Source organism: Polypterus senegalus, chromosome 10, assembly GCF_016835505.1.
Source record: "Polypterus senegalus isolate Bchr_013 chromosome 10, ASM1683550v1, whole genome shotgun sequence".
Lineage (NCBI taxonomy): Eukaryota > Metazoa > Chordata > Cladistia > Polypteriformes > Polypteridae > Polypterus > Polypterus senegalus.
In genome coordinates this window covers 29237769-29260205 of record NC_053163.1, presented here as the reverse complement: position 1 = coordinate 29260205, position 22437 = coordinate 29237769, and the positions used below count along the sequence as shown (strand labels likewise).

Genomic DNA, 22437 nt, shown 5'->3' with positions numbered 1-22437 from the left:
TCACAGTAAGAAACTCCCAGGTGCAGGAGATTTGTTAAAGAAAAAAAAAATCTATAGATCAATTATTATACAAACATGTAATAAGCAGATCAAACAATAGGGCACAGTACGTTTGTTCCCTTGCGATTCTGAAGAGGTGGCCTGTCTAATTTACAATGAGATGCCAACTGTTCCCTCATTAGAGAGACTGGATTAGGACTCTGAATGAACAACTAGTTTGCACGTTATGACTTTCTTTGAACACTGATTTTTTTTCTTAACCTTACATTGCAGAGTAACAAGCCATAAGATTAAATAAGGTCCGAGATTGGCAAGGATTGGTTTCTAATTAAGCAACTGGGTCGGAATAAAAACAAGCGGCCCCTGTGGATCTCCAAGACCGACATTGCACTAACATATGAGAAAAATTCTCACCTCACATAGAGAACAGAATGTCAAAAAAAAAAAAATGGGATTGACAGAACCATAAGACTTGCACAAGTATAAGCAAAACCTTTCAAAACTTTACAGAAAAATATTTACTTTCACAAACTGAAGCTTCAAGATAAATAGTGCATTTACTTGCATGTTGTACCACATAGTAAGTGGTAGCATCAAAGGACTCAATGAATGTAACATTTCAAATGAAAATTACAATCATCATACTTTTTTGATTTGGTATATAATTATCTTGTGCATTTGTCATTTTTAGCAAGAGATTGCTAAACCTGATTAGAAAAACAAGCTTGTCCTTTGCTGTAAGCTTTCAAGGGGAATGAATATATTCAAGGAAAAACACAGCAAACAAGTCTTATTTCTGGACAGCAATGAAACTTTCTCCATAAGCAAATGACAGGAGTAACACATATTGCCTTATGTTACTTTTTAAATTTATTGTCTTTATTGTACAATGTCAGAACAAATAAAAATGCTTTAACACTAAGAAATGGAGCTTGTGATCACAATCTGAGGTAGGCATCATTAGTCAGGCAACATAAAGAAAAAATGTATATTTCAACCAGATTACCACCATTCTACTTTGCAATAGTCACTGCAAATGTGTTTTTGTTTGTTTGTTTGTTTCAAATATTACAAAGTGGAAACAAAGCATTAAATATGTAAATACTGCCTTCTGATCCTGCTTAATGTGCTGCCACCTGGGGGACTGATAGCTATTTTAGAAGAGGAACCTAAAAATTAGAATTAGACTTGTCTTTAAAATATTGCAGAAGATTTCAAAAATGCTTTAAAATACTTTAGTTCTGAAATGCACTCTTCAAAGAAACACTAAAGCTTTCAAGTGAATATAACCACCACAACAATTCACTGAAACCAATCATCATTGCAATGGTGTACAGACATCATATAAAAAATGGCTGTTCCACAACCTAACTGCAGCATTTTATTATACGAATACAGCATCATTTAGCAGCTCCCTAATAGTTTAGACAGGTTTGTCAGTTATTTTCCCCACAACAAACAAAGGTACAAGTCACAATCATGTAAGGCTTACAGTCACTCAGTATATGTCTTCCAGGCTTAAATATCTAGCTGGTGATCGTTTCATGTAAAATAATGTAACATTACGAACAAATGTAAAATAGTGCCCTCAAATTCTAAATTGTGATGCACTGACAACAAATCCATTTAACATTTTTAATGAACTTTTTATACATAACTTGCAATTAAAAATCACACCCTGTGGCCTGAATATGGCATGAAAAAGTCTATGGCAATTTCACTTCACTGAAGGTGATCTCTAAAAACAAAACGTTTCTCCAGACTGTTAAAAAATAACATTATCTTCACCTAAAAATAAAACATTTGAAAGTCTAGGTCACCGTTAGTAAACAAAACAATAGTTAATTAGGTGCAACCACGGTGATTTTAAAGGCTAAAATGTCCGAAAGGAAATGTGTCTCATTTTTTCAATAGCCATTTTATGCTCTAAATTAAATATTTTTAATCCACTGCCTTCCATGAATGTAATCAAATGGAACATATGAAACCATCTCTAGAAACAGACGTAACTGCATGTGACAGACCTGTTGTCACATTTTTTGGCAATGAAAAGCATACTCAGCAATGAATTAGGGGCAACTAGAAATGTATATTACTAGGACAGACATAAATGGATACCTCCAGTAAAAACAAAAGTGGTCACACATTCCAATGAAAAGGAGAAAGAAATGTCTAGGTGTTTTTTTTTTTTAGTTCAAAGTTCACCAACATACAGTACAACAAGCTTGATCCACTTTGCTTCAGCAACCTAAGGAATGTTTGTTTAGGCACCTTCTTAGCTTTGCAGAATAAATGGCAAATTTAAGCACATAATAAAGAACACAATACAAATATACACAAAACTATGTTTTAATAAGAAGCTATACCAGGTCCAGAGGGGAAATTTTATGCTAAGGAAATTAATATTCTAAGAAATGCAAAACCTTTACTGTAGTGTAGCTGATGCCATGAACTTTTTGCAGTAAGTTTTTTCGTAGAGCGACACACCTCACTTTCTATGAAAATGATGCACCTTTTAAATGGGGAATGGTGTTACAGATAAATACCATTCCTCTAAGAGATAACAGGTTAACTTTATTAATTTTACTATTGCCAATGAACAAAAATCAGTAGTGGAACTGAACAATGGGGGGTGGATTCTGAAAAAAAACACACAGATAACAGGGAGTCCTTTCATATTCAGTCAAACATCCCATTCTACAGTTCCCACTCAACTCCGCCATTCAGATTATTGTTCCAACTCCTGGATTTGCCAATGAATTAACGCTTTCCTCTTGCTTCTGCCTCTTCTTTCACTAAAGATAAAACAACAAATAAATATGAAAATTAGCAAAGACTGCAGCATCACTTGAGTTCACAAACTGCTTGCAAAGGTCCCAACGATCTAGAATTACCACCACTCACCTTTTCTTAATTCATCCCGCTTACGTGCCGCTTCCTCTCTCTGTTTTTTCACAAGTGCCAGACGGGCCAAGTCTGCTCGTGCCTGCTCAGTCTTTCCCTCTAGATGCAATTTCATATAGCGCTCTTTGGCTTGTTGCTTTTCTATCTCCTCTCTAATGTGATAACAGAAAATGTAAAGGGTTAATAAATAAAAAAAATAAAAAAAATTTTTTTTTGAAAAAATAAAAACTAAAAAACAGTCTATACAAAAGTAATTTAAAGGTAGCAATTACAGTGGTACCTTGAGATAAGAGTGCCCCAACGTGCGAGTTTTTTGAGATACAAGCAGTCACTATGTCGATTTTTTGACTTGCGTTATGAGCCAAAATTCGAAATACGAGCCATCTATTTAATGACACTTGCCCAATGCTTGACTTTATTGAAAAGAAACTGATCATGCAGCGGCGCTATTTAATGATGCCGAACGCTTGACTTTATTGAAAAGAAACTGATCATGCAGCAGCGCTATTTAATGACATTTGCCTAACTCATTTCAGAAACATTCTAAAGGGGAGGACTAAACAAAGCTCCATGGACAGGTTTCTATTGAAACGCCCTGCGAATGAAAGTGATGAAAGTGTGGCAAAAAAGAAAAAAAAAAAACCCTACTGAAGAAGATAATTAAGTTAAGCAAAAGTGAAGTGAAAGAAAAAAAAACATTACAATACACTAATCGGTTTCACCAATATCTGTATTTCTTTAGATTCTCTTTTATATATTAAGTTGTATTTTGTTTGTATACAATATTTGGTCATTATAAATTCATTTTTCTTATGTTGAAAACATTTAACAAAAAATTGGGGTGGTTTTTTGGAGGCTGGCACGAATTAATCTCATTTCAATGGGGAAAATTTGAGATATGAGCATTCTGACTTATGAGCTTGGTCACGGAACAAATTAAACTCTTATCTCAAGGTATCACTGTACAGGAAATTTGTACAAGCAAATTTTTTAGTATTAGACTTGAAATATATGTTGTAGTATCTTTGATCTAATCAAAAAATTAAGGGAACACTTAAACTCACACATCAGAACTCGAATGAAATATTCAAACAGAAAACTTTTACTGAGCAATACCATGTAATTCGTTGAGAATAACGTAACAGTAATCAATGGAAACCAAAATCACCAACCCACTGAGGGCTGGAAAGTCAAAACCTTAACACAGGCAGATCCAACTTGTGGGAATTTCAACACGACAACATAATGTGACTCAGTAGTATGCATAAAGGCCCCAGCAGTCACCCCTACCCCACGTGCATGTATGTAGTCTCGATAACATCTGTGCATGCTCCTGAGGAGACGGCAGATGGTGTCTTGGGTGATCTCCTCCCAGACCTGGATCAGGGCATCAGTGAACTCCTGGACAATCTGAGGCCCTACTAGTAATACTAGTAGTACTAATACTAATGGTATTGGAAGCACCGATACAGAACATACCAGATGATCTCAATCAGATTCAGGTCTGGGAACATGCAGTCCACTCATCCAGGAATGGCCTACACACCCTGGCCAGATGGATATTGTCTTGCACCAGGAGGACCCAGGGCCCACTGCACCAGCATAAGGTTCGACAATTGCTTGGAGGATTTCATCTTGGTACCTAACAGCAGTCAGGGTACCGGTGCCTAGCATGTGGACATCTGTGCGACTCTCCAAGTATATGCTTTCCCAGACCATCTCTGACCCACTACCAAAATGGATGAAGTTGCAGGCCGCATAATGTTCACCATGACAGCTCCAGACTCACGTCTGTCACACGTACTCAGTGTAAACCTGTACTCATCTGTGAAAAGAACAGGGCACCAATCGAAGAACTACTAATTGTGGTATTCTCTGGTGGATGCCAATTGAGCTGCATGGTCATAGGCTGTGAGCACAGGTCCCAGTACAGGAAATTGGTCCCTCATCCACCCTCACCCTGTTTCTGATAGTTTAGTCAGAAACGTGCATATCAGTAGCCAACTAGAGGTCATTATGTAGGGCTTTTCCCGCTAATCCTTGCACAAAGGAGCGGATACCAACCTGCTGCTGAGGTGATGCCCTTCTACGGCCCTGTCCAACTCTCCTTGTGTAAAGGCCTGACTCTTGGTATATTCTGCAAGCACTTGAGTCTGTGCTGGTAGACACAGCAAACCTTACAACAGCATGTATGAATGAGCCATCCTGGAGGAGCTAGACTACTCGTGCAACATGAATCGGCTTCAGGTACCGCCTCATGCCATCATCTGTGGCGAGAAGGACATTAGCAAAATGCAAAACTTAATCAGTCAGGAAAGATAAGGAGAGAGCGATTGTCTGTGGCCACCACCTGAAAAACCATTCCCTTTTGGGGGTTGTCTTGTTGACGACTCCCCAGTGCACCTCATCACTTTCATTTGCACCAAAGCAGCTGAAGTTGATTCACAATTGATTATGCTTCCTAACAGGACAGACTGATACCACTGAAGTTAACCGACTAGGTGTTAGACTGTGATGATTAAATGGTCACTTAATTTTTTTGAGCAGTATATTATATTGTAAACACCTTTGCAAAAGTGAATTAATTGGTGGACTGAAAAGTGAATACACAAATTTGAAGGAAAAAAAAAAAAGTTCAATGTATGGATAATTACCTATAACAAACTTATGCAAAAATTACTACCTTTTTTTTTTTTTTTTTGCAAAAACCCTAACAAGAGGCACAGTGGTCCTAAGCCCACAGATGATTACCAAATGGCACTAAAAACTTCAATATACAAGATTATTAGAAAACATTACAGATTAGGGATACATGACTACCACAAATTTGTAAATGATGACTATTGACACTCATATTGTAATTGCAATTTTGATAAATAGCACCACAATGAAATACAAATTGTGTTTCCAACTGCAAATATTGCATTCTGTATACACACAGTACAGCAGAAGGTCCATTTAGCAGGAAACCACTTACAAATTTGTCAGTGAAATTGTTAAAATGTTAAATCAGTTGGAAAAAAAAAGTTTTTTTTAATTGTTTACTAAGGAACATGTGTTAAAAACTGGGCGACTATATAATACATTAAAGGAGGTCTGAATACTTTGTCAGTGTGAGATTTCAGTTTTGTTTAAATAAATTTGCCAAACTTTCTAAAATCCTGTTCTTGCTGTGTCATTCTGGGTTATTTAGTGTTGCATGTTGTGGGGGAAAATGAATTAAAACTAATTTAGCAAAAGGCTGCAACTTTACAAAATAAGAACAGATTGAAGGGGTCTGACTATTTTCAGAATCTACTATAAGTACAATTATAAATATAACAAATCTTTCTTATAAAAAAAAAAAACAGACCTTTTAACTAAGAGTGAGATATTTTAACCAATACTGTCTGACAAGTGTAGTCTACTCTCAGCTGGACTTTTGCTTTGCTCTCTTAAATAGTTAAAATTACTGTTGTAATCCCATTTAAAACTTTTTTCTTTTTGGTTTCTCCATTTGTTCTTCCAAGAACACTATTCTAGTTCAACCTGTCCGGTAACTTAATATACTTATTCTAAATTTTAGCTCACATTCTATGTAATAAGCTTTCCATGACCAACCAAGTTACATCATCTACTGATGCTATTTAAACATGCAGCTTTTCACAAAGTGGTTTGGGATCATGCAGGCTTTAAGTCCTCCAGCCATTCTATCAATCAACAGTAGTTTTACAAGACTGCTAACATAGCTCAGGCATAAACATCTTTTAAGCATCTTTGAAATATGGTGTCTATTCCTTGCTAACTGAACACTTTCATTTTAAACAAAAGTATTTAATGTGTATTTTTGTTTTGAAATCAATTTAGATAAAAGGAGTTTTTAAATAAGAGAGTAATAAACAGAGTGCTATTTTGCAGTTTGGGTACATGTGATACAGTAAAGACTGATATTGTGCAGTTTTCGTTGGCACAAGTCTTCAACACATGCTGCAGATACAAGGTCCCCATTTCAACCAACACTTAGCTTCAGCTAATACTTATGTTCTCTCACCTAATTTCAGGATTTCATTTAATAGACTGATCAATCACAGGCAAATGAAACAGATGTTTCAGTGTGACACTGTTTGCTACAATGGGTGAATGAACAACAGAATCATTGGCACACTTGATGGTAGACACTTTACACCAAATTATCGACTAAAAGCACAGCAGAAGCAACAAAAATGTTGCAACACTGAAAACAGGCTACAACATCCCTGCATAACAAAAGGTGAATAAGTTCAAATACCCATGAGACATCTCAGGAGAATGTATGCAGGCACTGTGGATTTTTTTACTTTCTAATAAATACAACACAATTTATTTTTGTTTACAACAACAACCACCACCAACATTTATTTATATAGCACATTTTCATACAAACAGTTTAGCCCAAAATTACACAAGAAGTTCCACAATGGGCTATAACAGGCTCTGCCCTTTGACAGCCCCCAGCCTTGACTCTCTAAGACAAGGAAAAATGACCCAGAAAAACAAAAGTGAATAACCACACAAAACAAAGTAGCAAAATGAACTGTGTGATTTTTTTTTTTTAAATTGTGAACATTTCACTGCAGATAGTAAGCCTGGGTAAAAATACAGAATACATTTTCTGATTAATTATTTTTCATTCAAACAATTCAATATCAATTCTTAAAGTATCAATATCAATCCTGTTAATCTCTACCCTGCTCAATTACTATGGGTCAAATTTTTCTTATCTTAATTTTTGGTGTCCGATCAAGTAGATGGCTTGAATAAGCAGACTTAACATTAACTACTGCCTCACACATGAATCTTCCCTCAAAAAAATCATTCATCCATCCAAGTTTCATATTTGGTGTCAGAGTTATAAGGCCTTGTATATACTCATTTACCATGTGGTTATGCTTTTGGCTATCTTTGATGTGGGAATATGAGGACCACCTGTCAATACTGCGATAGCAAAATCTATGTCCTACTGAGTGGGTTAAAAATAAGCCTGTTTAGGTAGCAAACTAAAGTACAGTAGAACACAGACCGTCCAAATTACCAACGTTTATTGAGTTTATCAAATAGTCTGGATAATCAAACATACAGGAGAATACTTATATTAAAACTAAGTAATTAGGCCAAAAATGAACCTGAAAACAAAGTTATCACTGTATTTTGAAACATGAAGTTTAAAAAAATAACAGATTTAGGAAAAAAACCTGTAAATAATAACCAACACATACTTAAACAATGCATCCTTATTCTGAACATTCTTTAAATTAAACTTTTAATTTGCTGGGTTACAGAAAAAAACAGCACAAATCTGCACACATTTCAGGGACACTACATCTCTGCTAAAATCCACTGGAGCCATCTTCCTGAAAGATTTTGGCGTCTATCAGGTTATGGAGTTGGAGAAACTGAATGCAGATGGTGTTTTTGTCTATCTGGAAATGTGGTTTGAGGTGAAACCAGTGGCACGAATATGAAGGCAGGAAGTATAGGAGGCAGATGAGAACATGTGAAGTGGCATAAAATGTGCTGTCGAAGGGACAGGCTTTAGAATAACTCAAGGGTTATTTCTTTCCTCCTCTCATAAATCATTTTAGTGAGCTTCATGTTTTGCATTTGCAAATTCACATGCAAAACAAATCGTTTGGGCAATCTTGTAAAATTGTGAGGAAAAAAACACTTTACTGTTTTACTCATCACTAGCTGTACTGTATATTTAAATGAATAAATAATTGGAAACAAATGCATGAAATGGTAGGTGTAATATTCTTGCACAACAACCACTGCACTAAAATAAACACTATTTTTACGGCTCAGATAATTGATGCTTGGGTGATGTAAATACAGTGGTGTGAAAAACTATTTGCCCCCTTCCTGATTTCTTATTCTTTTGCATGTTTGTCACACAAAATGTTTCTGATCATCAAACACATTTAACCATTAGTCAAATATAAGTAAACACAAAATGCAGTTTTTAAAATGATGGTTTTTATTATTTAGGGAGAAAAAAAAAATCCAAACCTACATGGCCCTGTGTGAAAAAGTAATTGCCCCCTAAACCTAATAACTGGTTGGGCCACCCTTAGCAGCAATAACTCCAATCAAGCGTTTGCGATAACTTGCAATGAGTCTTTTACAGCGCTCTGGAGGAATTTTGGCCCACTCATCTTTGCAGAATTGTTGTAATTCAGCTTTGAGGGTTTTCTAGCATGAACCGCCTTTTTAAGGTCATGCTATAGCATCTCAATTGGATTCAGGTCAGGACTTTGACTAGGCCACTCCAAAGTCTTCATTTTGTTTTTCTTCAGCCATTCAGAGGTGGATTTGCTGGTGTGTTTTGGGTCATTGTCCTGTTGCAGCACCCAAGATCGCTTCAGCTTGAGTTGACGAACAGATGGCCGGACATTCTACTTCAGGATTTTTTGGTAGACAGTAGAATTCATGGTTCCATCTATCACAGCAAGCCTTCCAGGTCGTGAAGCAGCAAAACAACCCCAGACCATCACACTACCACCACCATATTTTACTGTTGGTATGATGTTCTTTTTCTGAAATGCTGTATTCCTTTTACGCCAGATGTAACGGACATTTGCCTTCCAAAAGTTCAACTTTTGTCTCATCAGTCCACAAGGTATTTTCCCCAAAAGTCTTGGCAATCATTGAGATGTTTCTTAGCAAAATTAAGACGAGCCCTAATGTTCTTTTTGTTTAACAGTGGTTTTGCGTCTTGGAAATCTGCCATGCAGGCCGTTTTTGCCCAGTCTCTTTCTTATGGTGGAGTCGTGAACACTGACCTTAATTGAGGCAAGTGAGGTCTGCAGTTCTTTAGACGTTGTCCTGAGGTCTTTTGTGACCTCTCGGATGAGTTGTCTCTGCGCTCTTGGGGTAATTTTGGTCGGCCGGCCACTCCTGGGAAGGTTCACCACTGTTCCATGTTTTTGCCATTTGTGGATAATGGCTCTCACTGTGGTTCGCTGGAGTCCTAAAGCTTTAGAAATGGCTTTATAACCTTTACCAGACTGATAGATCTCAATTACTTCTGTTCTCATTTGTTCCTGAATTTCTTTGGATCTTGGCATGATGTCTAGCTTTTGAGGTGCCTTTGGTCTACTTCTCTGTGTCAGGGAGCTCCTATTTAAGTGATTTCTTGACTGAAACAGGTGTGGCAGTAATCAGGCCTGGGGGTGGCTACGGAAATTGAACTCAGGTGTGATACACCACAGTTAGGTTATTTTTTAACAAGGGGGCAATTACTTTTTCACACAGGGCCCATGTAGGTTTGGATTTTTTTCTCCCTAAATAATAAAAACCATCATTTAAAAACTGCATTTTGTGTTTACTTGTGTTATATTTGACTAATGGTTAAATGTGTTTGATGACTAGAAACATTTTGTGTGACAAACATGCAAAAGAATAAGAAATTAGGAAGGGGGCAAATAGTTTTTCACACCACTGTATACTGTAGAATGTCCAACAACTGCCAACAAAACATTTTAGTTGAATTTGCTACAAACCTGAAAATGTATAACACTATTTCTGTGCTCTTTTCATGTAAATGTTAAAAAAAAAATAAAACAAGTAACACAATATCACAATAGGTATGGCTGAAATTAAGTGAATTAAATGAACATGAACTTGCTCATGGGGATTCATATTTTGTTGTGTTAATATCCTAGTGCAGTATACATACAGTCCATAACAATACTGCCTGAAAATGGTCCCACCCTAATTTTATTAATGTACATGTACCAATATGTTTATTGGCTTACCTTTTAATTGCAAAGAAGCAGATTTGAAATACATTTTGTATAAAGTTTTATGGAACAGCTACACATTGTTTGAATTGTGCACAAACTAAATTTTGAAAGTAATTCAAATTCAGTAGGACTATGTACTGATATTTATATATATATAAAAAAAAAATCAGATAAAATAAAAATTAATTCTACGTATGAAACCTAATGGACAACCATGAACATAACCTATAAGCAGTTAGCTCAAAATGCTTTGAGTGGAATCATCACCCACAGATCTACATGTGGGCATGAGAGAGGAGTCTTGTGACAAGACCCTCTCAAAAAGCATATGCGGATTTTGGAAAACACGTAAAAAGTGGGATGTATTGGAAATGTTCCATTCATTTTAGCATTCCATATTTCTCTAAAAAGATTGAATCTTTGTCTCATGCATGAAAAAGAAATGAGTAATTAACCTCAATATAAACAAATGTAGCTTTCCATTTAACCAGTTAGCCTAATGGGTAGATTACAGTGATGGTAACAATCTTACCATGCAGCCTCAAACATAAAAATGAAATACAAGTCCATGAACTAAAATGATCAGTGGCACTAGCCTAATATCACTAAATTTAAGGAAAAAGTATAAATGCCTTTTCTAACATTTGGCCACAATTAACCGTTTACTGTATTCAGGTCTTCATTTGCAAAGAATGTAATATCTCCATAAGTGACAGGCAGAATTTAGAGAACTTTTTTAGCATGTTGTGAACAGTGCAATCCGTCAAGTCACAGATGGAGGTTGGCAATACAATAGCAGATCTTTAAGCACAAGTCTTAATGTAAGCCTGTTTGAGGAGGAGTTGTAAGTTTGAATTAAATCAACATTTACCAATAAATTTGAAGTTTACAGTTGTAGTCCTGTTGCTGTGTGGACCATTTAATTACATTTTGCCACGTTTGTGACTCCTGTACTATGCCAAAATAAGGAACACTGCTGTTGTTGGATTATTATTTATGTTTAGACTATAATTTGTGCCCCTACCTCACCAATATTTATGGCAAATTGGCATTTATGTTTGTTTATTTGCTTTTAACTTGTTCATCCTTTACCTTCACTATCATCCTACCCATGCTTTCAGCAAATGAATGGATGGATACGAAGACAAGAATTTGCTTTTCACTGAAGCACTGTTCATGTTTAACAGGTAATGACATTTCCATACCAGTGCTGCCCAGTAAGTTTAAGCTACAGTAAACTTGTAGCTATTGTATATTCCACACAGACACAATAATCTGTTAAAGAATACTTATTAAATTTGAGCTTGTAATATAAACTTATGATATCAACAAGAAAGGCTTTGCATCTAACTATATTACTTAAAATTCTTTAGGATTCATTCTTTACATAATTATGATTACAGTTTGAATAGCCATCACCAGACTTGCATAATTTCACTAATGCATTTAGAATGGAGACAGTGAAGCACATTTTTTTTATATAATTATACTTGAACAATTCCTACATGATAGGAATTTGAAATTACCTTCTAAGCAAATTTATTACAATGATGAGCTGGTTCTTTCAGGATTGCTTCCTGACTTTTGCCATATGATGGCATAATAGGCTCCAGAAACTGGATTAAGCAGATTTGATTAATGCTGTACTATTATGACCAAAGGTTCAGACGCAAGAGGACTTCAAAATTTAACTTAGGACTAAACTCTGTAGAGAATGTCGCAAATAAAAATGGTCAATCACTTCTCTTAAAAAAGGGGGGTGTTACTAAGAATTAATTTCAACAAAGACCTACACAGAACATTGGGAGACATGGAAAATTAATATTGTCAGTTTTATTACCTTTCTCGACGTGAAAGTTCACGGGGTGCATTCAAATCCACTTCAGCTACTTTCTTGCTCTTCTGAGATGCTCTGTTTGGATTCTCAATCTCAATTAAACCTTCCACTCCCTTCTTCTTTCTCTAAAGAGAAGGACATTTAAAAAATACAATAATAATTGAAAGAATTCTTTAATATATGAATTTAAGAAATTAAAACTGCTGAGGCATTGTTGATAACACGGTAATTGCTGAAAGACAAGTGTTCAATGGCATGGTTTTATTTAATATAAATTTAAAAATCACCAGCTATTACAAGTTTCTTGTTAAATTTATTGATAACTAAAGAAAAAAAACAAACACTTGATAAGAATTCTTTATCATTACAGTGCACATATGTTGGCTAGAATTGGTTGAATTTCACTAATACTTCCAACTACTATAATGTACATTACAAATTGCCCTTCTCCAAGATGAGTTTTCTTGGTACTCTAAATTTCCTCATGTTTTCCCAGTGGATCCTATTTTCCAAATATTACTTTACCCTACATGGACTTGTGTTTGATTTCTGATGCAGTTACAAACTTAGGTATTTGCTTGTTCAAACATGCAGAGTGATACAGCAATTTCCTAGGCTAAGAACACTTATGTTAACCTCTTATCCCAGGAAGTGGGCTGATGATCCTTAAACATGTGCTACATGTCTGTGAAAACCAACTGCAGGTCCAAAAACCTCTGAAAAGAAACTAAAACGCTGAGCAGAAATAGTCAAGTGTAATGTTTACTATTTTTTATATAATGCACTTAATTGATAGAGATATAAATCAAGATATAACTATCAGTGTTCAATGGAAATTGAACAAAACAGAATGAATGCATAGCAGTAAGAATGGAAAGACAGGTTATTCTATGTCCATTTAAAGAAATCTGCAGTAGAATGATTTTTAATGATATCAGCAATGAACACCATACACCAAGCTCTAACCAGACCCTCAGCTGGTGCACTGTATCATTCCTTTCACTTTTGGAATACTGCATGTGAAGGAGGCATTGAAGAGCAGGTGGGAAGTGAAGCTAACTTTTTTTCCTTGGCTTACTCCACTTTTCAAGAGCTAATCTAAGAAAGCAAGAATTGCTAAATGAACAAGACAGACTATATAATTTGGAACATCACAAATGAGCATGCCATCACTCTTTACTTTTTTACTTCCACCCTGCAGATCCCTCGCATACCCCCATACTGGATGTAACCCCAGACCATGATTTTGCCTCCACCAAACTTCACTGTTTTCTGGGTAAATCTCAGCTCCATGCAGTTTCCAGTAGGTCTCCTGCAATATTTGCGGTGACTGTGGTGTAATTCAACAGAACATTCATCTGAAAAATCCACCTTCTGCCACTTTTCCAGCATCCATCCTTTTAGCAGGCTGTGGGCCTTGGCAAATGCCACACGGTTTTTTCAAGTGTCTTTTGTTTAGTGCTGGCTTATGGGCACTGATTCGACCATGGAGGCCATTTCGAGACAGAATCCGACAAACTGTTCTGGTTGACACAGGGACTTCAGGTGACCAGGTCTAGTGGAGCTCTGCTGCAGTGGAAAATGGGCTGGCCTTGGATTTTCGAGCAGTTGTCTTGCGGGGGTCTTCCTGACCTGGGCTTGTCAAAAACGTCTCCAGTCTCTTCAAATGTTTTTTTTTATCCTCTGAACTTGACGTTGAGACACATTGAAGGTGTTTGCCACATCAGCAGTGGGTTTGGTCTTCAGCCTCTTGATGATCAACACTTTAGTCTCAGGGTGAATCTCAGGCATGTTTGCAGAGGTCTAGTGTACTGGGGTTTTTTTTTTTTTATACACACCTGAGACCTATTTGATCCATTATTAGTCACAGGTGAAGCTCATATGACAAGGCGACAACACTTATGTCTTGCCAAAAATTGACTCAATGGGCTTTACCAAGCTGTTAATATATTAGAATGCTTTTTGTCAGTTTCGTTTTGCACTGAAACATTATTACAAAAGCTGATGGGATTGAAATGACCCATTTCTTGTAACAAAATCTTGATTAGAAATATATTTTAGTGGCACTTCAGGTCACTTTGTACACAAGCGACAAGACTTTTGTCAGGGACTGTCGACAAGACTTTTGTCAGGGACTGTAGATAGATAAATTGGAAGTAAATAGTAATTTGAAAAACATACATAATAACTAATAATAAAAAAACGAACAGTAGTAACAACTGTAACAAATGTACTACATAAATAAATAAATAAATAAATAAATAAATAAATAAATAAATAAATAAATAAATAAAGCTACTACAAGCAGATATGAGAGCATGGAGGCAGCACAAAGTTTGACTGCCAAAGGGGTTGAATCTGTTCTAGAACAAATTTGGATACTGCAGTACTTTCTGCAAGATGAAAGGTGGACAAAGAGAGTGGGAGAGGCGAGTGTGGTCCTTCATAATGCATTGCTTTATAAACATGTTTTAATTAATGGAGGGCAGAGAGGTCCCAATGATCATTTCTGTTGTGTGCACTATCCATTGCAAGACCTTATGGACAGACAGTGCAGTTTCTTAACCAGACAATGATCCAGCTGGTCAGAACTCTCAATGATGTCACTGTAGAATGTGGTGAGAAATGGGGGAAGTAGGCCTGCCTTCTTCAGCCACTGACAAAAGTGGCGAAGCTACTGCACCTTCTTGACTCGGACAACTAACATTACCTCCATAGTAAGTTCAGCTGCCACAAACACAGCAAGGAATCTGAATAATTTCGAAAAGGTATGCAATTCAAACATTGGCATAAAACCTACTCCAAATTATTACCATTTCTTATTTGGCCAACATCGTTATCCAAGGCGACTTACAGCATTTGAGATAGAAATGTATCCCTATTGTTTTTGTTTTTCCAAGTGGAGCACAGGCAAGGGAATTGACTTGCTCATGGTCACGCAGTATAGATAGAGGGATTTGAACCCACACCCTCAAGAGTCCAAATATTTTTCATAGGTGTTGCTAGTCCAAGAGAACAGCAGAAGGTATAAAATGCAGAATATCTGTCAGCTGGGAGCTAAACATTACCTTTTGTTGGGAATTTAACCTATAAGCCTACTCATTGAAAGGCATGGTTTTATAGCTGTGACAATAAAGTAAAAGGTCCTTCTCAACACTGATCAATCTTTCTTGTAAGTAAATAATGGAAGATGTAGCTCTGTCCAGGAATGGCTCTCACGACATCATCACACCAAAATTCCACCTACAGTAAACCTTTGCTGTGTTAGAATTAGATAATTTATTGAAGTTTTTAACTATTATTCCCCCCTCCCCCCCCATCTGTCTTTTTCCATATGTACATCCATGGTGGTTCAAGATTGTGTATTGTTATTTTACCGTCTCCTTCATACCCTTGCATCCAGTTTTTGGTATCCCTCTCTGCCTTTCTCCTGGCATCTCCATCACTAATACACTTCCTTAATACACTGTTTTCTTTATTGAATACTCACATCACACTCTTCCTCACTGCTTTCATCTTCAGAGTCAGATTCACTCTCTGGAGCGGCTCCACCATTTTCCTCCTGAAAAACAAAATGCACAAAATGACTACAAAAGCACTGTGACTATTAATGACTTTCATAAAAACATGATGTGCAATTTTTATTGCTGGTAGACATAAGCAAATGGTGTGCTTTTTAATTACCTTTAGAAACATACTTACCTTCTCTCGTTCTGCTTTCATTTGTCGGTCAATCTCTTCTGGATTAGTAAACTGCTTCCCCCGGCCTTTATATCCTTTCTTACCTAAAGCAGGATGAATACATATTAATGTCCATAACTTAGGCAGTTCTGAAAGCATACGTCTTAGCCAGCTGATCCAAACTACTTGCAGAACTCTTCTGGTTTAAATGAGCAATTACTTTGCTTTTTCAGACTAGACTGGTGTCTTCATCCAAACAGCACATTTGTTCCACTTGATTCCTGCTATACCAGCCAATCATAGAACCTAGAAATCTACTCAGAGATACTTCTCGTGCCACTTCTCTTTAGTGAATGATAGTATCAGTGTAACAATCTTGCATGTGCGGCACTCTCATCACAAAATGTCTCCATAGCAATTTGTTAATACAAACTCGGGTCATCAGCCTGCAAGTGTACAGAAATCAACAATCTTAGCCAGCTGGCCCAAAAGAGGACTCCGTCAGCTCAAGTAACTGCTCTGGCTTTTGACAGTGAGGAAAACTTTTGCTCAACAGAAAGCTCACTGTACTTGAGCTCTACACTAATGGGTCTAATTACAGTAAAGAAACTACATTACTCACTTTAGGCAATTCACACAACGGTACCCCAAATGGAGGGGTTTAAGTATTTCAAGGTGCCATTCACAAGTAAATACTGGTACACTCCAAGACTAATCATAAATTGATGAAGCAGCTGCAGTTATGTAAGCTTTATAAAGCTCTCAGTATTAGGTCATCCCTGGCTAATAATTACCGGAATTGACAGAAATAAAATTGCAATTAAAAACATCAAAAGGGTAATCTACATTTGTAAAGCTCACTCCTAAAAACAGGTTGAGAGGCAAAGTACAGTGAGAGATTTTGGGCATCTAGTGGGGATGAGCCTGGAGAATGGCCTACACAGGGGAAATACAAGTACCGTAATCATAATTCAGACTAGGAATTTCAGAAAATGAGAGCTGGTAATAAGTCAAGCCTGGTAAGCAATGCTTCCTTTATGTCACAAAACTCAGATGGGGATTTAGAACAGGGGTGGGCAAGGTCAGCCCTGGAGGGCAGCAGGTTTTTGTTCCAACCTTATTTTTTAATGAGAAGTCAATCATTGCTGAGTAAGCACTTATTGCTTAGGTGACATTTTGATGCTTCATTTTAGTGGTCTTGCTGGTTAAGATTCCCCAACCTTAATTGCTTATTTCAGTCTTATTCAGCTGCATACACGGTTTTAATGGCCCCTTATTAGCAATAAGAGGCAAACAACAAAGGAGCCAGCAGTTTTCCATCTAACTTATTTCCACTTACACTTATGTGGATTCATCATGCACTACTTGGTTTAATAAAACACTTAATAGAAAAATGGGACAGACTGAAAAATTATCCATTTTATATTTTAAATCATTTGGATGATATTCTTGGAAAGGAAAAAAAATCTACAATATAAGAACATTTTATTGCAGAGTACACTTATCTCTCTATTATAAAAAAAAAAAAAAAATACAATGGAAGTAGGGAATCCATTCCCGGGCTCCCAGGATTCCCAGACATTTTTCATTCCCATGTTCCCGGGAATGAAACTGCTGTAATTCCTGGGAAAGCGGGAACAACCAAGCTCGCATATATAGCGTGTAAAAGTTTAAAAATCAATCAAGAAATAACAGAATTATAGTTAAAAATGATTAAGGTGGCGCCATTGCTGCAGTTTGCACTTCAGACAACAGCTTTGAACAGCAAATTGAAATTGCAATGCTTCAGTCTGTTGCATCTGCATTATCTGTGCCAAAAAACTTGCCATCAAAGAATGACGACAAGAAACTGGATGCATCAGTAAAAGCTGAAATGGCAGTGTTTCAGAGCAACAGCAAGCACGAGCGCGGTTTAGAACAAGTGTATCAGTATCTGATGATTGTGCTGCCTACTTCATTGGAGGCAGAGCGTGCTTTCTCAGCGGCTGGCGTACTTTTGCACAAAGGTACACTCTCACATGGACGACCGCATGCTGGACACGTTAATAATAATAAATTACATTTATATAGCGCTTTTCTCAGTACTCAAAGCGCTATCAACACAGGGAAGAAAACCCACTATCTTCTACAGTCTCCTTACTGCAAAGCAGCAGCACTACCACTGCGCCACCTGTGAGGACGTTGTGCTTTCTACGCTCTTATTACCACAACTAAAGATACATGTACTTATATGACAGTATGAACTGCTTCTAAAAAAGGATAGTCTTATTTGTGTCAACATGTTGCAGTAGTTTTATTAAAAATGTGTTGTCATTTTAAAACCGTTCACATGCGAGATGCCCGTGCACTGTGTGAACCCTGGGAGCCCGGGATTCCTGGGAATGAAATGTGGGATTCTCGAATTCCCGGGAATGGATAAACCCATCCAGGAATGGATTCCCTAAATGGAAGGAGACGAGACACGATTTTCTCGGAGATTCACTTGTACATCCCGCGAGAAAGATTTAACCATGCTCGGGGCCAGAAATAAAGGACAAAGAGTAGATGACAAAGTAGAATGTCGTAAAGAATTCAAAAATGTTGGCATAGTACACATGCAGAGAAGGTTAGAGTTAATGAAAGTACTAAAATTCTTAAATCTCAAAAAAAAAAAAAAAAAAAAAAAGATAGTAAACATCACATTAGCTCAAAGAAATGGAAATTATTAATCTGTGAAATAACGGAACAGTGAAAAGAGATTGAATATATTGTTCGGATTTAAACTTTAAGACTTGTAGATCGTCCAATTTGTGTTGCCAGCGAGAATTAAAGGATTCCTAAAATGTTGGCATGGTATGAAGTACCATGAGACGGAGACTTTTAACAGGAGATTCTTTCAAGTCACGTCCTACTTACAATTATTTTCAAACACGACCACGGTCATCTAACCTTGGTCGTAGAAATAATTTTGTCAGACACAGTTCCTGTGCTCTCAGCTCTTAGTTCTAGATGACACGTCAATGACAAAGCGAAGAAGAAAGAGCATGGACAAACATTTGAAAAAGCCGTTTTACTTATTAGAGAGAAAGAAACGATATTCCCTCACAGGCAGTTATAGGTTGCATTGTCACGATGCAAGTCCAAACACGGAATCAACATTCAATGCGATCTTGAAGAAAAAAAAAAATAATCTCTTTAAATTGTATATCCGGAAAACCAAACCGGGGGTGGAGCCCTCTAGTTCTACAGAAAGACCTAACTTTTTATCAGAGCAGCTTATGTAAACGGATATCTAAAAACAATTTTGAACTCATCCCTAACTTAACAATGCCTTTTCTGATGGTGAACTCAAGACCATTAGTTTTTGCCAAAATAACTACAGGCTTGCTGATCACTAGACTTCTAACTGTGGCTTAATGGGGTTTAAGATTTTAAAACTGCCACATGTACACAATTCCAGAGTGATAAAATTACTCCAAAATCTTTGAGAATACATCTTAATTAGAGCACGGCATGCCTCTGCGGTCTATATGCCAAGCCCTATGCTGTAATGATGAAGAAAGATTCAAAAGGAGGATAGCATACTCAGATTAACAATAAAGTACTAAGACATATCACTTCAGTCACATAGATTGGACTAGAAACTGTGGAAGAGGTACAGATGATTACAGTTAAGAGGAAAATGCTACATGTGGACTAAGGTCATCAGTGGAGTTGCTTTGAGGTTCTGTCCCAAGTCAGTTATTTTTTCTCATTTATATTACTGTATACACATTTTGGTATTGTTAGTAAACTTGTGAAATTTGCAGCTGATACTAAAATTGGAGGAATGGTAGAAACTTTCAAGGCAGCAAAAGCTATTCAAAGACTTGGACAAGCTTCAAAACTGGGGGAACAATTTTAAAGGCAGTTTAATGCTACACATGGGGAAAAGGAATGCATAACATCCTTTATGACAAATCTGGATGGGATATTGGGACAGCTTAGCCATTAATTAAATAAACAAGCCTGAGGGACGGAATGGTCTCCTTTATCAAGATTCTTTTGTTTAATGCTATGTTGCACATTAAATAAAAAACCAATACATTTTAACAAATGGACTCAAGATCCCATTGACTTATTATCATAAAGATCTGATCAAACTCAAAGTCTTTAATATGCAAGTAATCACACAATGCAGAAGAGGACAAAATTTCTCAAGACAGTTATGCTAAAATTTTGTTTTAATACTCTTCTATCTTTTTAATTATACATGCCATGTGGTCTCCAAGGAACAACCATAGTAGTACAGCTAAAGAATGGAAGTCTACTCAGTACATCACCTAAGCAAATCAAGAAACAATTTCAAAAGCCTGGTTTCACATACACTTTTTTATTTACTATGCAGACAGCAAGAAGAATCACAACAGCAAAGACAAAACAAAAACAAACTTTAAAAGTTATTATGCAAAGAGGATGAAACTCTCAGTATAAGTCTGCATATTGTATAGAAATGCTGAATCAAGGCAAATTGTTCCTATTTAATTTTGTTTTTGTTTCAGAATTTACTTTATCGGATTTCCTTTCTGCAATACTGAAGATAAGATGTTTACGTAGTATTGCATAACTTCCTATAACATTGTTTTCAGATTCAGTCAAAAACTGCCAGAACACAAATACTGACATTTTGCTTTACAAGACCATAACACAAGCTTTAGCAAGTAAGAAACACAAGACCAAATTACATATACTGTAGTGATAGCTTATCACGCGATGAGCTTTATAGGGGGGGTGGGGGGAGAATGATAGACCAGCTGGCTGTTCCATATTTGTCCACTAATACTTGTAAAAAAAAAAAAAAAATTAAAACTTTACACTAACAAAAAGAAAACAATTCAAAATGGAAATAAAAAAAAAACACTTTGAAACAATTTAATGTTGCGATAAACATTTCATATGCACAAGTAAAAAAAAAAAAAAATGATAAAGAATAGAAAAGAGTTCCGTATTAAAAGTGAAGAACACTACTCGTAAGAAAGATATGCCAATAAAAATTTTCATATAAGACGGGACTCCTAAAACGCAAAATTTACAACACAGTATTTTAGAAATAGTTTAGTTTTTCATTCATCCAATTGTTTAATGATGAGAAACGACCTACACTTAAAAGTTCATTTTCGCAAGCATTAAAAGGTAAAGACAAAACAAAAAAAGAAAGAAACGCTTTAAGCGAGTTACGCTAGGAAGTTTACATTCACTGTAATCTGAAAACAACTACGCTCACTCATAAATAGGGTTAGTCAAAACCAATTACAGTAACGAACTCTGGAACCGGAGGTACACTTGCCCTCACACGCTTGAATTTAAGCCTCAAATGTGTCTAACAGATCAAGTCGAGGAGTTCAAAATTACATTAACGTTATATATACATAAAGTATGTAACGGCTGTACATACACAATTAGTAAACATATTGATTCAACTAAGTTAGGCAAGCAGCCGCAGACCGTAGCAATTACATTTATGCTTCAGACATACATAGCGGGAAAATATAGTTTTCTAGTCAAAATTCGAATATCCCGTTGAAAAATGTGAAGTTATTCTTTAATTACATTAATCTGTACGTATCATCTACCACAGTATTGCAAAGGCATATTGAAGAAATTTCCATAATATCACTGACTTCAGAGTAAACAGTAAATCCTCATAAGCCCTCACATACACAAAACCCACAGCACCGCCAGTGTTCCAAAATGCCGCAAGTTTCTTGCATAAGAACAGGTCTAAAATGTGCATAAAATCACGCGGCTACTCAGCAACGTTTCGGATATTTTTTTTACCACATTATGGATTCATAGGCTCGAACTTAAATGCGACTTACCTCCTCTAGGCATGTCTTTTCTTTTAAATGGGGTACTATATAGTTATAATATTAAATCTAAACTAAATGATATATTTATAAAAATACAGGACACCCAGGCCTGGTTATCCGCTTGTCTACCGCCTTTCCGACACACATTCACATTCACACCACTACAATTCGCAATCAGCGACCGCGTCAGAAAACCCACTTCAATCATTCATAGCCAATAAAGAGAGTAGATTTTCAGAGGCTGTGCCATTCTTCCAATCATAAAATACAGTACTGGAAAAGGGCGGAACGAACTGGGAACGTTAGACTACCAGCCCAATGCTTCCGGGAAAGAAATTGAAAGTAGTACGAGCCAATGGGGTGAAGGTATTTCTTGGAAAGCACCACCCCCGGATCCGGAAGCTCAAGTGTACAAAAAAAAAAACAG

The 22437-nt window shown here is 36.5% G+C and overlaps 1 protein-coding gene across 1 annotated transcript; it reads right to left on the bottom strand.

Annotated features, from left to right (window-relative positions):
- Positions 1-857: 857 nt before the first annotated feature.
- Positions 858-22181, bottom strand: pdap1a (pdgfa associated protein 1a). Its single transcript, XM_039765584.1, has 6 exons — positions 22020-22181; positions 16204-16286; positions 15992-16063; positions 12505-12626; positions 2905-3056; positions 858-2795 (listed from the first exon to the last, which is right to left on the bottom strand). The coding sequence occupies exons 1-6, from the start codon at positions 22030-22032 to the stop codon at positions 2761-2763; spliced, it is 477 nt and encodes a 158-aa protein (XP_039621518.1). The 5' UTR covers positions 22033-22181; the 3' UTR covers positions 858-2760.
- Between the last annotated feature and the right edge of the window lie 256 nt (positions 22182-22437).

What these genes read in the sequence shown, in the direction of transcription:
- pdap1a (XM_039765584.1), bottom strand. An exon ending in TGAAAGCAGAACGAGAGAAG is followed by an intron (nt 16,064 to 16,203) that starts GTAAGTATGTTT and finishes TTTGTTTTTCAG; the next exon opens with GAGGAAAATGGTGGAGCCGC. An exon ending in GAACTTTCACGTCGAGAAAG is followed by an intron (nt 3,057 to 12,504) that starts GTAATAAAACTG and finishes TTATCACATTAG; the next exon opens with AGAGGAGATAGAAAAGCAAC.